Source organism: Vipera ursinii (assembly GCF_947247035.1).
Source record: "Vipera ursinii genome assembly, chromosome: 17".
Classification (NCBI taxonomy): domain Eukaryota; kingdom Metazoa; phylum Chordata; class Lepidosauria; order Squamata; family Viperidae; genus Vipera; species Vipera ursinii.
Window position 1 is genome coordinate 2,617,238 of NC_139530.1, and position 19,101 is coordinate 2,636,338.

The 19,101-nt window shown below is 47.0% G+C and overlaps 1 protein-coding gene across 1 annotated transcript in view; it reads right to left on the bottom strand.

Moving 5' to 3' along the window:
- The window catches only part of LOC310648107 (1-phosphatidylinositol 4,5-bisphosphate phosphodiesterase eta-2-like), a 106,534-nt gene that overhangs the window by 18,978 nt on the left and 68,455 nt on the right, over positions 1–19,101 (bottom strand). The window contains exons 6-15 of the mRNA XM_083375810.1: positions 18,694–18,937; positions 17,195–17,324; positions 14,860–15,030; positions 13,153–13,246; positions 10,312–10,515; positions 9,313–9,433; positions 9,020–9,191; positions 5,938–6,045; positions 3,284–3,442; positions 985–1,077 (exon numbers count right to left, since the gene is read on the bottom strand). Of these exons, the coding sequence (XP_083231936.1) occupies positions 985–1,077; positions 3,284–3,442; positions 5,938–6,045; positions 9,020–9,191; positions 9,313–9,433; positions 10,312–10,515; positions 13,153–13,246; positions 14,860–15,030; positions 17,195–17,324; positions 18,694–18,937 (1,496 nt within the window). The remainder of the gene's footprint in view (positions 1–984; positions 1,078–3,283; positions 3,443–5,937; positions 6,046–9,019; positions 9,192–9,312; positions 9,434–10,311; positions 10,516–13,152; positions 13,247–14,859; positions 15,031–17,194; positions 17,325–18,693; positions 18,938–19,101) is intronic.

The window sequence follows — 19,101 nt, forward strand, 5'->3', positions numbered from 1 at the left end:
GGAAAAGAATCGCTTGTTATTTTGAATGTTCGGAGTGTAAACAATGAATCCCGGAGAGGCAAAGTTAGGACTGGGAAGAAGTCTCCTGGTTGACTTCCATGCCCACAAGCGGGTCTCCTGGTGTAGGGTCTCCTGCCTGAACAGGGGGTTGGACTAGAAGACCTCCAAGGTCCCATCCAACTCTGTCTATTCTATTCTATTCTATTCTATTCTATTCTATTCTATCCTATCCTATCCTATCCTATCCTATCCTATCCTATCCTATCCTATTCTATTCTATTCTATTCTATTTCCATTCCATTCCATTCCATATTCTATTCTGGATTCAAGGCTATTCTGGATTCTATCCTGTTCTGGAATCTATTCTGGATCCTTCTCCTCTCCTCTGAATGATTGAGAATCTCCTATTCCTATTCCATTCTATTATGCCCCGCTAGCTCTCCTTTCTTCTCAGCTTGATGAAACTGTTACAAATATAAAAGCATTTGCAAAAAAGAAACACACAACACCCGCCCCACACACACACACACCAAAATATAGACATAAAGCAATATGTTTTGGACTGGACGTGCATACGCATTGGCTGGGATGCATAACCTCCTCTTTAGAGCACCCCACCCCATCTCCATCTGCCTCGGGTTTTGCAAAAATTGGATCTGTTCTGATCTTGCATTTTACATCTCCCGCAGGGACATCCGCGTAGAATCAAATCAGAGGGTCTGTACAAGGCTATAAAGCCAGGCGTTGGTGGGCTTCCTGACCAGCTGCTTTTGTTCCGCCCTCATTTTTTCCGACTTGCAGTTTTGAAAAATTATCCTGGCAAAAGGTTGTGATAAATCTGGAACTAACAACTGACCAGCGTCAGGGTCAAGCTCCCTCACCGATCTTCCCACGGCCAAAACCCCCCCCAAAAAAAACAAAAAACACCCCCAACCCAGAACAAAATGTTCCAGACCCTTTCGCCCCGAAAAGAAGATGAATAACCTTGCGTTTGGTCAAGCTTCCCATCAGAGATCGGTTGTGACGTTTGTTGAGGATCCCGTCTTCACCAGGTTCCAGGATCTCCCCGTGCTTGTTCTATGGTGACCCCAAAAAAAAAAAAAGAAACAACGATCAGCGAGGAGATCAAGGGACCGCAAGGCTCAAACGTCAAGAGTTTGGGTGAGGAAATTTCAGTACCTGACAAAACGGAACCACAACTGGATGATATTTAATAAGTTTGTTTGAAGCAATCTTTTGAAGTGATTATAGGATGAGAGAGAGAAAAAGCAGTACCGGTGATTACGATGTCCAAGCTTCAGAACTAATGAGTGTGTAAGAAATCTGACAATTATTGGAAAAATTAACATTAAGGGAGGGGAGCTTCCTTACAAAACCTCGGACTTATTCAAAGTCTGGGGCAGAGGAGATGGCCAAAGAGGAGGGCACACCACCGGTGGTGCGTTCCTCGCCTTCCCAACCTCACCCTGGTGGCCCCTGACGAGAGCACGGTGCCCTTCCAAAATCTCACTCACCTGCTTTCCTCATTAACTGTGTGCACTCAGCTATGCGCAGCAAAAAAAATCGTTAATAAGCCATTTATCAAGGAAAAAGCTAATGAAGCTCTAGCAAAGCAGGCCCACGAAAAGGCCAGCCCAGCTCTTAGGCTTCAATTTCTAATGCCTGGCAATACCTGTGTTAATTTCTTGATAGATCAACCCTCCTACTGGTACAGACGCGATTAATAGAGCAAGGGGGGGGCAGAGGAAGGGGGGCGCAGAGACCAAATCAAAACCTCATTACAGGAAAGGCAGAACGGAGCTTAAAGCTGCTGTTGAGGGGAAGGGAGGCGGATTGTCGCCAGCAGTGCAAAAAGCTGGAAGGACAGGAAAGAGACGCTAGCCTGGTTCCTAATTGTTAGAATTAGAACCACAGAGTTGGAAGGGACCTTGTAGGTCATCTAGTCCAACCCCCAAAGCCGAGCAGGAGACCCTACACCGTTTCTGAGAGATGGCAGTCCACTTCTCTTCGTTCTGGACGGTTTAGTTCACAGACCTAGTAGGTTGGCCCAGTCCTATTCCTAGCCAGGCCTGCTGCGCAGGGTCGTGGTCAAAAATGGAAGGAGGAAGTGGTGTGTGCATCGAGGCAGGCTTAGCGTCGGGCGCCGCACGAGTAACCAGGAACGGGAGCCGAGTTCAAAGCACTTCGGTTTGTTACATTAAATTCAGAGGCTTGGCAGCTGACTCATATTTAGGAGGGTTGCAGCGTCCCCCTGGGGGTCACGCGATTCTCCTTTTCACTTAATAAATGCCTTGCTTAGCCACAGAAATGTCGGATTTAAGTGTGGTTGTTAAGTCAAGGATGACCCGTACGTAAAAAATAGTAATAATACCGATAACGAAGAATTCCATCCAGATGCTCAAAGCAGGGGGTTGGACTAGAAGACCTCCAAGGTCCCGTCTTTATTAACGGCACACATTAAAAATGAAATTTAGTTGCTTCCTCTCAAATTTTGCTAGGTTTCGCTGTGCTGATTGTGCCTCGTTCCCGAACCTCCTGCCCTGGCTCCGCAGTCCTCACTCCGCCGGCCAGAGGCTGCCGTGTGTCTGCAGGAGAGCCGGTTGGAAAGTGATATTAATGGGTCGGCCGAGGAGGGGCGAGGCTGTTTCTCCACACACCGTTGTCTTCCCGTGTCGGATGGCGTGCGTGCAGGACAAAGGAGAAATCTAAGTGGCCAGTAAATATCTATCCTGATTACAGGGAAAACCCAGAAAAACTCATTATCGTTCATCGCTCGAGTCTCCTCGCAGAGGGGAAAAAAAAACACAGTGGTGATCAGTCAGGATTAACTGTGATTACATACGCGGCTTCAATGCTCCAAAGAGGTTTATGAGGAAGGCTGAAAACTGTGTGCGTGTGTGTGTGTGGGGGGGGTTGTCGAGAAATATAGCTATCAAAAGGCGAATTTGACAAGGATTCATTTGAAGGAGGGACTTTTCGGCCGACCGGAGGGTGCGTGGTTTTGTGTGATGCCTGCTTTGCTTGTTCGTGCGGACCGGTTGCTGGAGTGCCACGGCCACAGACCAGGGGATTGGGCACCCCTGGGCTAGAGAATCCTATAGCAATTTCAATATTTAAGCTAAACCTCTGAAGTGACACATTATTTATCTATTTTACCAAACTGGTATCATATTGGGGTTCGGGGGTTTTTTGGCGAAACTTTATCGTATTATTCATTCATATTTTAGCATTAAGCTTTTCAGATGGGCTACCTCTCTTTCCCCCCCCCCCAAAAAAAAATCACCTTCTTAAGATCGTGCTTGTTCCCCAATTTCCCCGAGGACGGTAAGGTGGTGACGGCAAAATTATTTTGGTCTTCGCAGTCCCGGATCTTAGACTCCTTGATCAGACAGTCCAGTTTCTTCTTGGCCAGGTTTTCCACACGCTTCCGATTAGAAGAAGCCTGCAAGCCAAGAAAGCGGACATTATAAGCGACAAAAACGCAGCCTTCCTTGGTTTCTTTTCCAGCTGGTGTTCAAGATTCGTTTAGTGACCGATCGACGTTACAAAGTAACTGAGAAAGGCGACTTGGGACCGTTTTTCACGCTCAAGTCCGTTGCAGCATCGCCCTGATCACGTGATCCAAATTCAGACACTTGGCAACTGACTCATATTTACGACGGTTGCGGTCATGTGATCCTCTTTTTTTTTTTTTTGCAACGTTCTGACAAACCAGATTCACTTAACCACCGTGTTAATAACTTTAAGGACTGCAAGTGGTTGTCTAAAACAACTGGGCCAGAAAGGTTGTAAAAACGGGGTAAAAATTCACTTAACAACTGTTTTGCTTAGCAACAGAAATTTTGGGCTCCACTGTGGTCGCAGGTGAAGGCTACCTGTAACTGGTAAAAGTGAACTAAGGAAGGAAAGCAAGAAGCAAGTGAACCCCAAAGTTAAATTAATCACATTTTTGTTCTCAGCAGGCTAATATACAGTCTCCTGCTTACATTACATAGGTATTTTTGTGACCTATATGGCCTTCAAACATGACTTTGGTTTAACCAAGCCGCTAAAAATCAATCACAATCATAGCGTTCTTTGAGTGACAAGCCTATGAATATTTGATTAGTGGTTCCCAGATGTTTTTTCTTCAATTGTTTTTGGATTGAGCACAAGGTAAATGTCAAAACAAATGAAGTCTGATGGGTTTTGCCAAACATCTCAAGAATTGCACAGTCAGTGCCAGCAGACTCAAAGAGTAAGATAGCAAAATTAGATTTGCCTCTGCGTTTTTGTTTTTTTAAAAAGTAGGGCACGCTAAAACTTGCATGTTACACGGCTCGCAGCCTGCGTCGTACTTCTCGCTCGGTTTTGCGTCCTCCGTTGAGCAAGCTGTACTTTCCGAAGAGCACTAACCCTGGCTTCCTTAATTGGCCAAAGCACATGGCAATTAATGCTCTCAAAAATAAAACAAGCTGCCGTTTTCTTGGCTTTGGATGTACCCTTGGTGAGCATAACTAGCCATTCACAGCTGGCCATCCAGATGTTTGCTTGCAAAGGTTTGTTTTTTTTTTAATAAGAAAAACAGAAGCAGAACAAATTACAAGCTAATGAAGATGGAGTTGGAGGGGAAAAAAATAGGGCCATCTTTTTTTTTAATAAAGAAACACCACAAAACACAGGAATTAACATTGTTTGCATTAGGATTTGGACCGAAGGAGAGAAGACAATTTCTCTCCCAGGTCGCTGCTAAAAGTTACCGTTCAAACTCAGCTGGAGGGATATAAAATACCCCCAGCGGGGGAAACTTCCAAGGTTTCAATTAGATTTATTACGTTTGGCAACACCTAGAAATAAGCAGTGTGTATCCAGTAGATAAGCACCAATTTTGGGGTGGGACAGCAATTGGGATGAGATTTCTTTTTTCTTTTTTCTTTTTTTTTTTGGGGGTGTGTTCTGGCTTTTGACAGGGGTGGGCACTGTCCAAGGTGCTGAAAGAAGAAAAGTGCGGTTCAGAAAATAAATATACTAACAAGGAAATCTAGAGAAGCTGCTACTCCGTTATCTCCCTGGTGGAAAATCTTAATTCAGTTGACTGGTTCTCCTCCATGAAAATGGTTAAAGGCAAGAGTTTGGGTAGGCTCTGTGCCTCCAAGATCAAACCTGGGTTCAGAATTCTCAAGAAGTTGTCAAATCTGATCTGATGGGTCTCTGAACGGAAGTTTGAAACAAGCACCTCGACACAAACGAGAACATACGAACTTCACGAAGATGACACAAAGTAATATTACCACTTTATAAAGGCCTAGTGAGACCACACATGGAATACTGCAGCCAATTCTGGTCACCGTATCACAAAAAAGGTGTTGAGAGTTTGGGGGGGGGGAAAAATCCAGAGTAGAGCAACTAAGATGATCAGAGACCTGGAGACTAAAACATAAGAAGAACGGCTACGGGACTTGGGTTTGGCTAGTCTAAAGAAAAGAAGAAATAGGGGTGACATGATCGCAGTGTTCCGATATTTGAGGGGCTGCCACAAGGCAGAGGGGGCCAGGTTGTTCACCAAAGCACCAGCGGGAGGGACGAGAAACAATGGTCGGAAACTGATCAAAGAGAGAAGCGACCTGGAATTGAGGAGAAACTTCCTGACAGGGAGGACAATCAACCAGTGGAACAGAAGTTGCCTCCAGAAATCGTGGGCGCTCCATCACTGGAGATTTTAAAGAAGAGACTGGACATTCACCTGTCTGAGACGGTACAGATTCTCCTGCTTGAGCGGGGGGCTGGACTAGAAGACCTCCAAGATCCCTTCTATTCTCTTCAGGGTATTCATATGCTTCTAAAATAAAAATCTTGGCAAAAAGTATTTTCCTTCCTTCTTCTTCCCCAGATCAACATTAATGTCGTTGGGTTTGGTCAACCAGAAAGAACTCTGCATTCCTGCCTTTCAATACTTACATCCCCGTTCATTAGCTTACAGTCATCGTCCATCTCATCTGCGCTGTCCTCATCGGATACTTCGCCCTCTTCAGCATCCTCGCTAATGTTGGCCGGAAGCTTTTTCCCCTAGAATGCCAAAGCGCGTCGTTAGGAAAGGAATAAACACCAAGGGCCAACTGGCGCTCCCGTTGGCTGTGACAAGATCAAAGGAAGAATATCGTTTATTGATCTCTTGCATATAATCCATCCTTCCCAAGTTGTGTTTCCCCCTGCGTGCTTATTGAAGCAAGCCCATTAAGGAGAGGTTGGGGGAGGGGGGGAAGCATGGGCTCAAGAGTGACTGGGCTGAATAACATGGGCCCAAGAGTGCCGGGCTAAGTAAGCCAGGAAATGTAACAGAAGGAGAGGGCTGAGCAGGGGGACATTGGTTCCCCCCCCAAAAAAAATCCCTCATATTTATTAATTTCCAAAGTTTCCCATTGCTTCTCATTTACTTTCTTATTCTTTTAAAAGAAGCTTTCTGTGAAATTATCACCGTGGGATATTCTTGCATCTATCAGATGGTCCTTAACGTATAACAGTCCATTTAAGTGACGGTTCCAAGTTACAACAGCACTGGGAAAAGGGACTTATGACCACTTTCATCCCCAGGGTCACGTGATTTACGTTCGGATACTTAGCAATTGACTCATATTTGTGACAGTTGCCGTGTCCCGGTGGGGGGGGGGTGAGTCACGCGATCCCCTTTTGCGACCTTCTGACAAGCAAAGTCACAAGGGGGAAGCCAGATCCACTTAACAGCCGTCTTACTGCAGTGATTCACTTAACAACTGTGGCGAGAAAAGCCGTGAAAGGGGGCAAAACCCACGTAACGACTTCCTCACTTAGCAACCCAGTGGCACGTGGAAAATGATCCCAAAGTAGCATCGGGAAAACTGCTGTCCTAGGATTGCCAAGGAAAACGACCGAGAAGCGGCCAGGAAGTCACTAAGAGAGTTTTTCCTCCCTCTGCTCTTGAGGTCTGCATTAACGTGGCTTCTAATCGTGGCCAAGCTAAACCTCGGCTCGAAGAAACGGAGAGCTTCAACCAGGGCTGTGAGAATTATTATTTTATTGATCGATAATTCTCGCCACAAAATCCCAGAAGGGTATTAAGATTGATCGGTGGGCGCAGAAAAGCCGGGCTCTCTGTGAGGAATGCAGAGTCCGAAGCCTTCATCAAAGCTGAGTGGAAATGGATTGCTTTCGAGAGGCCAAAGTCGCTGGGAAAAGCTAGCCCTGATCCTCACCACTCCACTCCCAAAATCTAATCACTGAGAACTGGGCAGCTGCCACAGATCGTCTAAAACTCTTTGGGGAAAAGAAATTAAACTCCGGCAGCGTAAAAAGCAACAGAACTGATTTTATATACTGTATATAATCAGAAGTTTGGAAGGAACCAAGAGGCAAATGAATTAAGGTTAATTACAACTCCTTTTAGTTAATACTTCAACCTCCTGGAGCATGTCTGATTCAGCAATGCAAACGGCGAATTGAAATGTCCGATGAGGATGGCCAATGAGTAGATTGGATCTATCCTCAACGTACGACCGCAATGGTGCCCCCGAATTTCTGTTGTTAAGCAAGACAGCCCCATGTTAGTAATCTGATTGTTAAGTGAATCCAGCTTGCCCCTTGGCTTGGCTTGTCAGAAAGTTGCAAAAGGGGATCGCGTGACACACACACACACACACAGGGACGCGGCGACCATCGTAATTACGGGCCACTTGCCAAGCGTCCGAATTCTGTCCACATGATCGTGGGAATGCCGCAAAGGCCGTTAAGTGTGAAACGCGGTCGCATGTCATGTCTTTCGGTGCCGTTGTAACTTTGAACAGCCACTAAACGAGCTACCGTAAACCGAGGGCTATCTGTGTTCCACCTCTGGAGGCTTTCCAATGTTCTATTAAGGCAGCGGGACGCTGGCTGGCCGAGCAGAGTCAAAGCGCCCACAGCCCAGCGGCTGGATCAGAAGATCCGGAGAAGATTGCCCCCAATTGGTCTTCTTTGGCAGCTCCCGGTTGGGGGGAAAAAGGGAAATTGAATTAGACCTGACAGAATCACAGCCCTGGAAGACAACTGTCTTTTGCGTGGTTCACTTTGAGCTCCCTGGTGGCGGCTTTTTACCTATGAATGCCTGTCAGAGGTTGATGCACAGTTCAGATCTGTCTCCTGCTAATTTCCCCCCCCCAGCGTCTGCTCTGTGATGCGTGGCCCAGGGTGACACAAAAAAAGCAAAAAGCAACTTTTGATATTTAAACGTCTATGGAGATTCTCAGTCATCCAAGTTGTTGTCCCAAAGGTGCTTTTTTTTTCCCCCCACGAGCCAGCTGATATTTTGGATATTTAAATGGACCTTCTGGATGGGTTAAAGAGCTTTTCCGGTTAGGAAACTGCTACCCAAACTTACTGTAGAATAACCTTGGTTCCTTTTTCCTGTTCTTCACAGGCAGTTGAAATGCCAGCCTGAAAACCTGCAGGAATCAGCTCTGCACACGCATCAGAATAACCGAGTTGGAAGGTCTTCTACTCAAGCGGAAGACCCCCCCATACCGTTTCAAACTAATGGCTGTCCAATCTCTTCTTAAAAACCCCCAGGGTTGACGCGTTCTTTTATGGCGTTGCCACGTTTTGTGAAAATGATTTGATTAAACTTGCTCCAAGTTTAGTAATAAACGAGGACTATTTATCTTTTTCTAGCTTCATTTATGATGGCTTTGCCCTGCTGCCTTAGTGTTAATGGTCTGGGTTCAAGGTGATTTACCTAAACTAAGTAGGCCTCACCAGTGCTGGCTACGTTCGATCTTCCCTTCCCTTCTTTTATTGTTTGTATCTCACCTTTGATCTTATTTTATCTCCTGTATTACCTAAGGCTGGTCAATTATTAAATAAAGTCCATTGACTTTGACTTTTGATTTTAATTGGCCGTTAGGCAGGACACGTTCGGCTTAAATATAGCGACCACATCCTTGGGAGAGATCAAGAGGAAGATGTGGGCCACATCCTGGCTACCGGGGACGCCGACCAAATCTGACCTGTGCCTAATTTTATCTTGGATTACCTTAACCAAGATTTTCCCCTTGAGGCTCTCCGGGGAAGGCAGCTCATTGGGGTCCTCATTGTCGACTGTAGACAAGTCCAGTTTGTCCCCCAAAATTTCCACCAGGTACTGGGCCATTTTTTTCTGCTGGGTGACACTGCAGTGGTTTTCGATGGACAAAATGACGGGGTACCTGTGGGGGGAGATCAGGGAAGCCCACAAGAAACACTAAGAGACAAATACTACCCTCGCTGCCGTCAACGTTTACACGCAGTCTACAACAGTCTTCTGGTTGGAAGAGGGAAAACACATACTCGCTTTTGAGGAAGGCGTATTTGTTGATGGTCTCAATCACGTCTTTGAAAAGGATCTTGGAGGTCAAGGTGTAGCCGTGGTGGACAATAGGCTCGCCCTCTGGGCCATCCCAGCAGTCAACTGCGTAACGGGGAAAGAGACACTGGCAGGTTAGACCTGGGCATCTTGTGTTTGGTTTACGTAGTTGCTGTCTGGAGCCCAAAAATCACGCCAAAAAGTACACCTGTGGGGCTTTGAGAGGCCAACTTTCAAAGCTGCTGATGGGAAAAGACTCCCAGAGGCTGGAGGACTAACTGGAGAACATGCTTGGCATATGAGCTGAGAACGATCTGAAGGGTTCCAGGCACAACCGGAAAGACAGGCTAGTTTCTCAGGATAGATAGTTGAGTCTCTCTTCTTAGTTGGGAGTGGGGCCAAGCTGGTTGGAAAAGAACGGGACCAAAAAAAAAGCCAAAAGCCATTTGTTTAAAACAAAAAGGTGAATGGGGAAGAAAGGGGAAAAGTTAAAACTGAGTGAAGGTGAACTAGATGCCTTCAAAAGACCCTCCCAAACTCTCTCCTGGAGAGAATCGCATTCAACTACAATGTGCTTACAGCCGCTGGTCTTATCCCCCTGACTACTTCGCTCTAGGTACAGAGACCCCTGCTAGGACACAAAGCCCTACATTTGGCCAAGCCACCACCAGGAGTTTGCCCCAACTCTCTTTCCTTATAGCTTCCCCAATCGTGCAAGTTTCTTCACAAAAGGTTTGGAAAAATGAGAGAGAGAGAGACAGAGAGAGAGAGAGAAGGGGGGGAGGGAGAGGGAGAGAGAGAGGGAGAGGGAGGGAGAGAGAGGGAAAGAGGGAGAGAGGGAGAGAAAGGGGGAGAGAGAGAGAGAGAGAGAGAGAGAGAGAGAGGAGGGAGGAAGAGAGATCCACAGCTTTGTGGGTCTCTCTAACAGGAAATTGTGGCATTTTGCCATAACACAGCTGGATTTCCAAATGGGGCAATCTCACCTTCCACGCATCGGCATCCGGACTGCAGGACCCAGGCGTACATGTCCACTCTGGACTGGGACATCAGCTGGTCTCCCATGAGGTAGGTGTTATGAGACGAGGTGATGAAGTAGTGACTCAGAGGGCGAGTCATGTCTTGGTTGACCTGGTAGTGTTCAGGGTTGAAGATGTCCCCAGCAGGGCTGCGCATGTAAGAGGTGAACCCTGTAAAGAAAGGAAAATCCAGGGGTCTGGTTATTCTAGAAGGGCCTTGGGGTGGGGGGTGGGGGGAAGACCCTCCTTAACCCCACGTTGGAATTATTAGGAATGCCCAGAGCCTTGTCAATCCTGGCTGATGTTTCTGGGATTCCAGGCACCTCTGGAAGATAAAGAATGGAGGAGCCAAAGAACTCAAGTTAGAGAGATGCGTCTTCAAGGGACGGAGTCCTCTAGTTCTGAAGTCATAGCATAATTTCCCTGTCAGAATGACTGACAGAGGGGGAGTATGAATTACCAGACACCCCCACCCCTGAATGCTTAACTTCTCAGAGAAAGAGGGATAATTATCGAGACAAAGTCTTAAATATGCTCAAGTAATTACATGCAGGTTTAATTACATCGACACTGAGAGAAAATCCACAGTAATGCAGAAAACCCATCCCGGACACTGCCGGATGAAATACATGTACATACTCTGAGCATCATCCCTCTCACTTTCTTCTAGCACACGTCTAGCTGGAAACTCAGCAAAGAAACCAAGCCAGTGGAAAGTCAGATTAAAACAAGGCTGTGCTCTATTATCCAGGCCAGTAAATGCATCTAAACCCACCCCCCACCCCCCACCCCCCAAACCATCATCCATGGCATTTGAGCCAGCTGGGTCCACGGAGAACTAATTAGGCAGGAGAAAAAGGCTGAGATAGATAAAGCTGCTTCTGAGAGTGGAGTGTTTTGGCTTTAAGCTCTTGAAGCTTTCCCCAAAAGCTTGTTCAACAGCCTTTCGAACGCGGCCCGCTTGGGGGTGGGGGTGGGTGGGAGCAGAGTTGGAACGAGTCCTTTCAAATGCTTTCCCTCTGGGTTCCCCAGACAGACACCCCGCCCCCCCCCTCCAAGAGCCAGGCTGAAAACTTTAAATTTTCCTTCTTCACCCAGGCCTAATGGTTCGATTTTGGTTGCCTTCTTTGATCGTCTCCAACTGGCTGAACTGATTTTATCCCCCCTGGGTTTCAGTCTGGTTCTGGCTGTTTCCTAATCCTTCCCAACCACAGCTTGTGTTTGTGTGTTTGTGTGTGTGTGTGTGTGTGTCTCCAGTTTGATTTTTGTCTGCACTCTTGGGTGGTGGCCACAGCTATGTCAATTTTTTTGTTGCTACAGACTACCTAGCAACTAAGGATTGGAAGCCTGTTACAATGATCTCACCTTGGGTGCTTGGCAAATGTATGTCTCTCTGCTCTCTGTGTGTGTTTGTGTGTGTGTGTGTGTGTTTGTGTGTGTGTGTGTGTGTGAGAGAGAGAGAGAGAGAGAGAGAGAGAGAGAGAGAGAGAGAGAGCATTGTGCCTGCAAGTTCATCAACAACTTTTTTTTTAAAAAAAAAATAGGGACTTAATTTGAATCTCGGCACACACAACTTTCATAGCACTTGGGTCTACAGCCACCCCATTAGGTGCCTTCCTCTTGGAGGGTGACAGCAGCTTCAGGAAGAAAGAGGGTGAGAAGCTGGAGAAATGTCGAGCCCTGAAGGAGGAACTAGAGACAAAGTGGAAGATTAAGGCCAAAGTGGTCCCATTGATGGGAAGCGCACTCGGGGCTGTGACTCCTAATATCTACGTCTTCCCCGCAAAGCGATGCTTTTTCCCCCTCCCCCAAAATACACGGTCTCTAGGAGATGAGTTTTATTCTTCAAGACCAGGAAGAGGCGGTGGACACATTTGAACTAGCTGAGGCTCCCAAACTTAGTTCAGGGGCGGCCCTAGGCAACACACGTTGCAGCAGTCTAGCCGAAGGCTGATTAAAGCAGAGGCGATGGAGATCAGAAAGCTGATTCGAAGGAGGATGGAATTAATAGCCATGGATTTCCCCCACGCACCCTTTTTTTTTAAATACAAAGAATTTTACGTAGGATTTTTTTTCCCTCCCAAATCAGAAGGCTCTTGCTTCTCCATCCATCTCCATTTATCATTCGTTCTCCTTCCCTGATTTCTTATCAGAATCAACAAGGCAGACTCATTTTTCAAACCCGACCCTAACTTAATCCAGCGGCACAGAATCGATACTTTAGGAAGGCAGCATCTCCGTAAAGCAAAAGCTTCAGACAATTTTGTGTGTGTTTGTGTGTGTTGGGGGGGGGGGAAGGTCTGTTAGAGTTGGGGGGTGGGGTGGAACGTGGGGACCAAAGGGAAGCCAACATGGCCGTCTCAAGGTCCTACTCAAACATTCATTTTGTTTGTGTAGTTATGACTGTTGTTTTGCGGATCTGGAGTCTGAGTTCAAAACATTTACAAATGCCACGGACCTACCGAATGGGCAACGTTTGACCGATGTTTCAATTGAAATCAAACCACTGTACATCAATTAAACTGGGACAATTTGGAGGCCCATAAAAAGCAACTTTTGGAAAGCAAACCCAGGGGGGAAAAGGGGGAGGGAGAAATTAAGGGGATGAGGGAGAGAAACAAGCCCGTTTTTCACAAACGAGGATCAGACACCATATTCGGTTTGAACACACGTCAGGTCCCCGTGGGATGGACGCAGCTCCAGAATTTGCGAGCACACAGAACTGTCCCAGATTTGGGTCGTGTGGATGAAAACATCCCACCTGCTCAAGGTGATCGAGTTTGTTGGTAAAAGCAAGAGGGGGCTTACCGTCAATCCCCAGCGCTCCTTGCTCTCTGTTTTCCAGACAAGGTTCAAACTGATGGATAATTTCCAAGCAGTGTTCCTTGGTGACGTCGCTCATCTGAACAAAGAAAAGAAAGGTGACGCAGACAAATTGGGGCATTCAAGGGACATTTTGTCCAGGGGTCTTGCAATGTGGATTTTTCCCCCCTTTTTCCAACCATGTCCAGGGTTCGTTTCCTCCCGTCGTGCAAAGAGACGGTCCTCCCTGACAATCAGCGATCCTTTGATGCAGAGGGGCGGACCTTCCCTACAAGCTGCCAGCCACGGGCAGGTCATTTTTCGTAAAATGCCAATGGTGGGGCGGGATAACCCCACCCATGCCATCCCAGGGGGCATCCATATTGCGATGGCCAGTTTCTCAAATTCCATAGCAGGGTTTCCCAACCTTGGCGACTTTAAGACCTGTGGACCTCAGCTCCCACAATTCCTGAGCCATGCAACCTTCCCTTCTCTTTCATTTGTCCTTCCTTCCTCCTTCCTTCCTTCCTCCCCCTCCCTCTCTTCCTCTACTTTCATTTTTTTCCTTCCTTCCTTCCCTTGTTGTTCATTTTTCCTTCCTTCCTTCCTCTTTCATTTCTCCTTCCTTCTTCCCTCCCTCCCTCCCTCCCTCCCTCTTGGACACTTTCTGACTCCAATCAATTTGGGATGGCTCATAGCAAACAGCTTTACACAAAAAAAAAAATTTCCAAATAGCAATATGCAACCCAGATAAACTGATGCAGCCATCGCTTCGCAAGCATATTGAAATGCAAGCCCTGGAATCTTTAGCTGACACCGAGCGCTGGGCCAGGATAAATGGATCAGGGTAAGGCTGGGCGCTCAGCCCACTGGAAAGGAGACAGTAAATCAATGTGGAAACACAGAAAAGACATTGTATTGGAGAGTTGTGAGAACGGTGCACGGACCGTTAACTGACAGGGCATAAATACCCTTCAGCCAGGTGTGCCTAGTGGCAGAATCCAGCAAGCTGAAGTAGAAAGGATGAATCATTTAACACAAAGTGGGGGGAGGAGAGAAGCGGAAAAACGTATCTGGATCTTATGAGGTCATTCAGAACCCCGACATTTAATTGAGGGCAACAATTTTATCAGGATTTGCTTCAATTCACAACGTCGCAGGCCGTCTTGAAATGGCTTAGCAGGCAAGGTTACAAACCAAGCAAAAGAAAAAAGGCAGCAAGGAGAAGAAAAAGTACAGGTAGTCCTCAACGTACGGCTAAAACTGAGCCAGAGGTTTCTGTCGCTAAGTGACACATTGGTTAGGTGAATTTTGCTCCCTTTCTTGGCACAGTTCAAAACTGCAGCGGCCCTGAAAAAGGTGACTTATGACCGGGTTTTCACACTTACGACCGTTGCAGCATCCCTGTCTTCACGGGATCAAAATTCAGAGGCTGGTTCCTACCGATGAGGGTCACAGGGTCCCCGGGATCCTGCGATCCCCTTTGGCGACCGTCTGTCAAGCAAAGTCAATGGGGGAGCCAGATTCCACTTAACAACCGTGTGACTGGCTGACTCGCTTAACGACCGCAGCAAGGAAGGTCGTAAAAGTGGGGCAAAACTCATTTAACGAAGGTTCAAGGCCCGCGTTCGTTTTTGCGGTTGTGCCGGCTGCTAAAACCCAGGAAATCGGAGGGCTGCACAACGCTGGGAGGGCCGATAGCTTCACGCCTACCTTTTGCTCGCTGTCCAGAAAGCGCTTGAGGTCCTGGGCATCTAGGAAGTCCTTGTGGTTGCTGTAGGAGAGCATGAGGAGGTACAAGTCACGCCGGGTGGACATCATCTTGTAGAAAGCGCAGAATTCTTCGAAGTCCAGGGTGCCCTGGTTGTCATCCGTATCAGCCTCCTGTGGAAAAAAGGGAAGCGAAAAGCAGAATATTCGTAGCAGAATAACCGAGTCGGACGGGACCTTGGAGGAAATCCTACACCAGTTCTGCAATAGGAAGGAAAGGAGGGAGGGAGGGAGGAAGGTCACACACACAAAACAACCCTGGATTTTTAATTTTATTTTTTTTACCCTGTATAGTCCCGTTTCTACTATATTCCGCTTGCATCCAATATGGTGTTCAATGACTTGAAGCGGCAGATCCTGCTGAAAATCTCATTTGATCGTGCCATCTATTTGCTCTCCCTGTTAATGCATTCTCCAACCAATTCACATGTAGCTTCTTAGGACTTTGGGGGGGAACATTTCAACTTGTGGGGGGAAATGGGAAATTTCAATAAATATTCCCCAGCTGCTCACAGGGGAAGGTGTCAATCGATTGCCGAAGCTGGCATTCTGCCTGCCAATCACCCCGGAGCTGGCTTTGATGTGTGAGGATATAACTGCATGGATTAAACATGCAAAACAATTTATTTTTCTTTCAAAACCCAGGAATGACACAACAATTTAATGAACCACGGGGAAATCAAGAGATCCCTGCTGCACTGCGCCAATTTTATGTCAGAACTCAAGATAGATGGCAAATTAAATTTTACAGGGGGGGGGGAAGGTTGAAATTTCCTTGCCAGACATTTAAAAACTCGCTTTAACAAATTAACAGTCTTCTTTTGAAATAGTCTGGTACATCTTTAGTAATAATCGGTGTATCTATTTCCCATTTAATTCTCTCTCTCCACTAGTGCAAATGCACACCACTTTTCTCTACAAATGGAAGTATTTCTTTTCTTAATCTTCCAACATTAAAGAGCGTCATTTCTAACTTTCCACGCTGCTGCTATCTCCTTATTGCGAGCATTTGCAAGGGGCAGCTAATTGAAGCAGAGGGAAAAAAGGAGGAATTTAATAACAAAAAAAGGGAGAGAGCTTATTAAAAAAAAGGGGCTAACAATAGATACAAGTTCTCTCTTGCCGAGTTTCACAGAAATTGCTTCATTTTTATTTTTTTTGACATTACTGCCTCTAGCTAAGTATGGGCCAGATTGATTAGGAGCAATTCTAAGAGATTTTAGAAGGATTTTTTTCCCCAGTATTGCGTCAATGAGCTGGGCGAGATCTGTAAAAACGAAGAGAGATTTTAGCCCTGGCAATTTTAAATAATAGATTTAAGTAAGGAAAGAGGCGGCTGATTGACAGACCAGCATAGGGGCTGTTCAGTCTGAGAATGTAAGTAGAGCCCAACCACACCACTTGTCCCGAGATTAGTTAGATCTCAGTTTAAGAGATTCTCAACAGCCTGGTGAGCTCAATCCTTCATGGGGTCCTTGGTGCTCTCTGAGCTTGGTGGCTCTCTTGCAGAGGTCTCATTACCAACCTAGGTAACACCATCAGTGTTAATGAAATGCAAGAAAACTAACGAAGGAGAATATTTGTAGCTCAGGTTTGACATGAGGGGGTCCTGGCTGCTCTCTGAGTTTGTTTGCTTGGAAATGTTTCATTACCCAAATGAGGTAACACCATCAGCTAGGTAACACTGGTGATGTTACTTAGTTTGGGTCATGGAACGTCTGCAAGAAAACAACCAATGAAGAGAAGGACCAGGGCTGACATGATAGCCGTCTTCCGATATCTCAGGGGCTGCTCCAAAGAAGAGGGAGTCAAGCTATTCTCCAAAGCGACTGAAGGCAGGACAAGAAGCAACGGATAGAAACTCATCAAGGAGAGAAGCAACCTGGAACTAAGGAGGAATTTCCTGACAGTTAGAACAATTAACCAGTAGAACAACCTGCCTCCAAAAGCGGTGAATGCTCCAACACTGGAGGTTTTTAAGAAGAGACTGGACAGCCGTTTGTCTGAAATGGTGTAGGGTTTCCTGCCTGAGCAGGGGGTTGGACTAGATGACCTCCAAGGTCCCTTCCAATTATGATGATGATGATGGGTGAAGAGCTGTGGCAGGGTCCATTTGCAAGCCTGCCAAGCTGCAAACCTGCCAAGCTGCAAACCCCAACATCTGGCGGTAAGCCCGAGGCGGGAGACGGCCAGAGCTGCAGCCCCCGAGGTCGGCCGTCCCTCCAAGCGCCTCCAGCTGCCTTCATTAGACGCCCTGGTGCACGATGGAGCCTCTTACCTTGAACATCTGTTTCACTTTCTGACGGGGGAGGTTGACGTTCAGCTTGTGCATTAGCTGGAGGACTTCATTAATGCTCAGGCTGCCATCGCCGTTTTTGTCCGCTTCGTCAAAGGTTTGCTTCAACCACATTTAGCAGGAGTTAAGGAAAGGATGGCTCAGGAAGAAGGGAGGGAGGGAGGGAGAAAGGAAGGGAGGAAGGGAGGAAGGAAGGAGAGGAGGAGGAGGGGGACTGTGGGTTCCTTGGTGCTCTCTGAGCCTGGTGGTTTTCTTGCAGATGTTTCATTACCGAATTAGGTAACATCATCAGTTCTAGAAGGAAGTGGGGGTTGTAGAGGAGGAGGAAGAGGAGGAGGAGGAGGAGGAAGCGTCAACAGCCGCTGCGTGAGAGAAGTCGCAATTTCTCCTGAGTGGAAAGGAAGCTTTGCAAGGATGGAGTTTTGTGGGAAAGGAGGGCACAAAGAGGGCAGAGAGCTAATCCCTCATCTCTGGGAGCAAAGTCCCAACCCTCAGACCCACCCAAACGCTCACAAAGAGGTTTTTAGTAGGGTCCCACTTAGCCCTCAGCTGGATCTTGATGGGCTTATCCCTCCGTCTAAATCCGCATTTAAATGCTATTTTTACCCTTGGGGGAAAAGAATCTATGGATCGATCTGCTTGTTCAACTTGTAGCTTTATAGAGATTCGATGCCACGAAGCAAATGCACGAAGGGAGAATGAAAGAGACGGGAGAAGGCCGAGGAAACCGTGGCGGGGTGGAAAGGATGAGATCTTGGGAAAAGAGGGGAGAAGCAGCAGCTTCCAAGAATAAAAGCCAGTTTATCGAAGTGGTTCGTGAGTGGGATGGAAGCAGAAAAGATGGGCAGGAACGCTACAGGCTGTGGGTGCAAATCCAATTTAGTCAGTTTCTTTTTTCTCTTTTCATCTCGTGCTTTTCCTTCATTTTGTCTCCCGTTTCTCACCGCTTTGCTGCATTTCGTGCTGCTTAGCCCAAAAGGGCAGTTCTCGACTTACGACTACAACTTTTTGCCCCCATCTTGCGACCTTCCTTGGCACGGCCGCTCAAGGGAATCCCTGCAGCTGCCACGTCTGCCCCGTGTGACTTAGCCGGTCAGAAGGTGGCAAAAGGAGATCGCCGTGAACCCCGGGAGACCGCAACGGTCAAATACAGGGGTCCGTTGCCAAGCGTCCAAATTTTGATCAGATTTTGAGGAATGCTGCTAGGGTCGTAAGCGCAAAAAAGGGCCACGGGATGGTTTTCTCAGTGCCACTGTAGCTGCAGATGGTCGCTAAATGACTATCTGTAGCATGACAAACACACACACACCAATGGCAATAATAATAATAATAATAATAATAATAATAATAATAATAATAATAATAATAATGATAATAATAATAATGATGATGATGATGATGATGATGATGATGATGTTGGAAGGGACCTTGGAGGTCATCTAGTCCTACAAGTCCTGGATCCCCTCAGCCCCAAAGGATACTGGTCTCTCGTCCTCTGTCTTTTGGAGAGACTGTCTTCATCGCTTATCCCGGCGATTAGATACTTGAGGCCGGTGATCCACATCCGCGCTTCCTCTCCGTTGGAGGACACCAAGTCCAGGGACTCCATGTGGTCCCCATAGTAGATGGTGAAGCAGCAGTTGGGATTGAAGCTGCCGTCAGCGTAGCGCTGGAAGATCTCTGACTGCTTCCCTTCGCACACTTCCTGGATGGAATCTATGGAGACTGCGGGGACGGGGGGGGGGGGGGGGGAGAGAAAAATGGCAGAATTAGAATGCAATGCTTCTTCGCCTCTCTTAAAGAAGAGACTGGACGGCCGTTGGTCTGAAATGGTACGGTCTCTCCTGTCTGAGCAGGGGGAGGGCTGGAGTAGAAGACCTCCAAGGTCC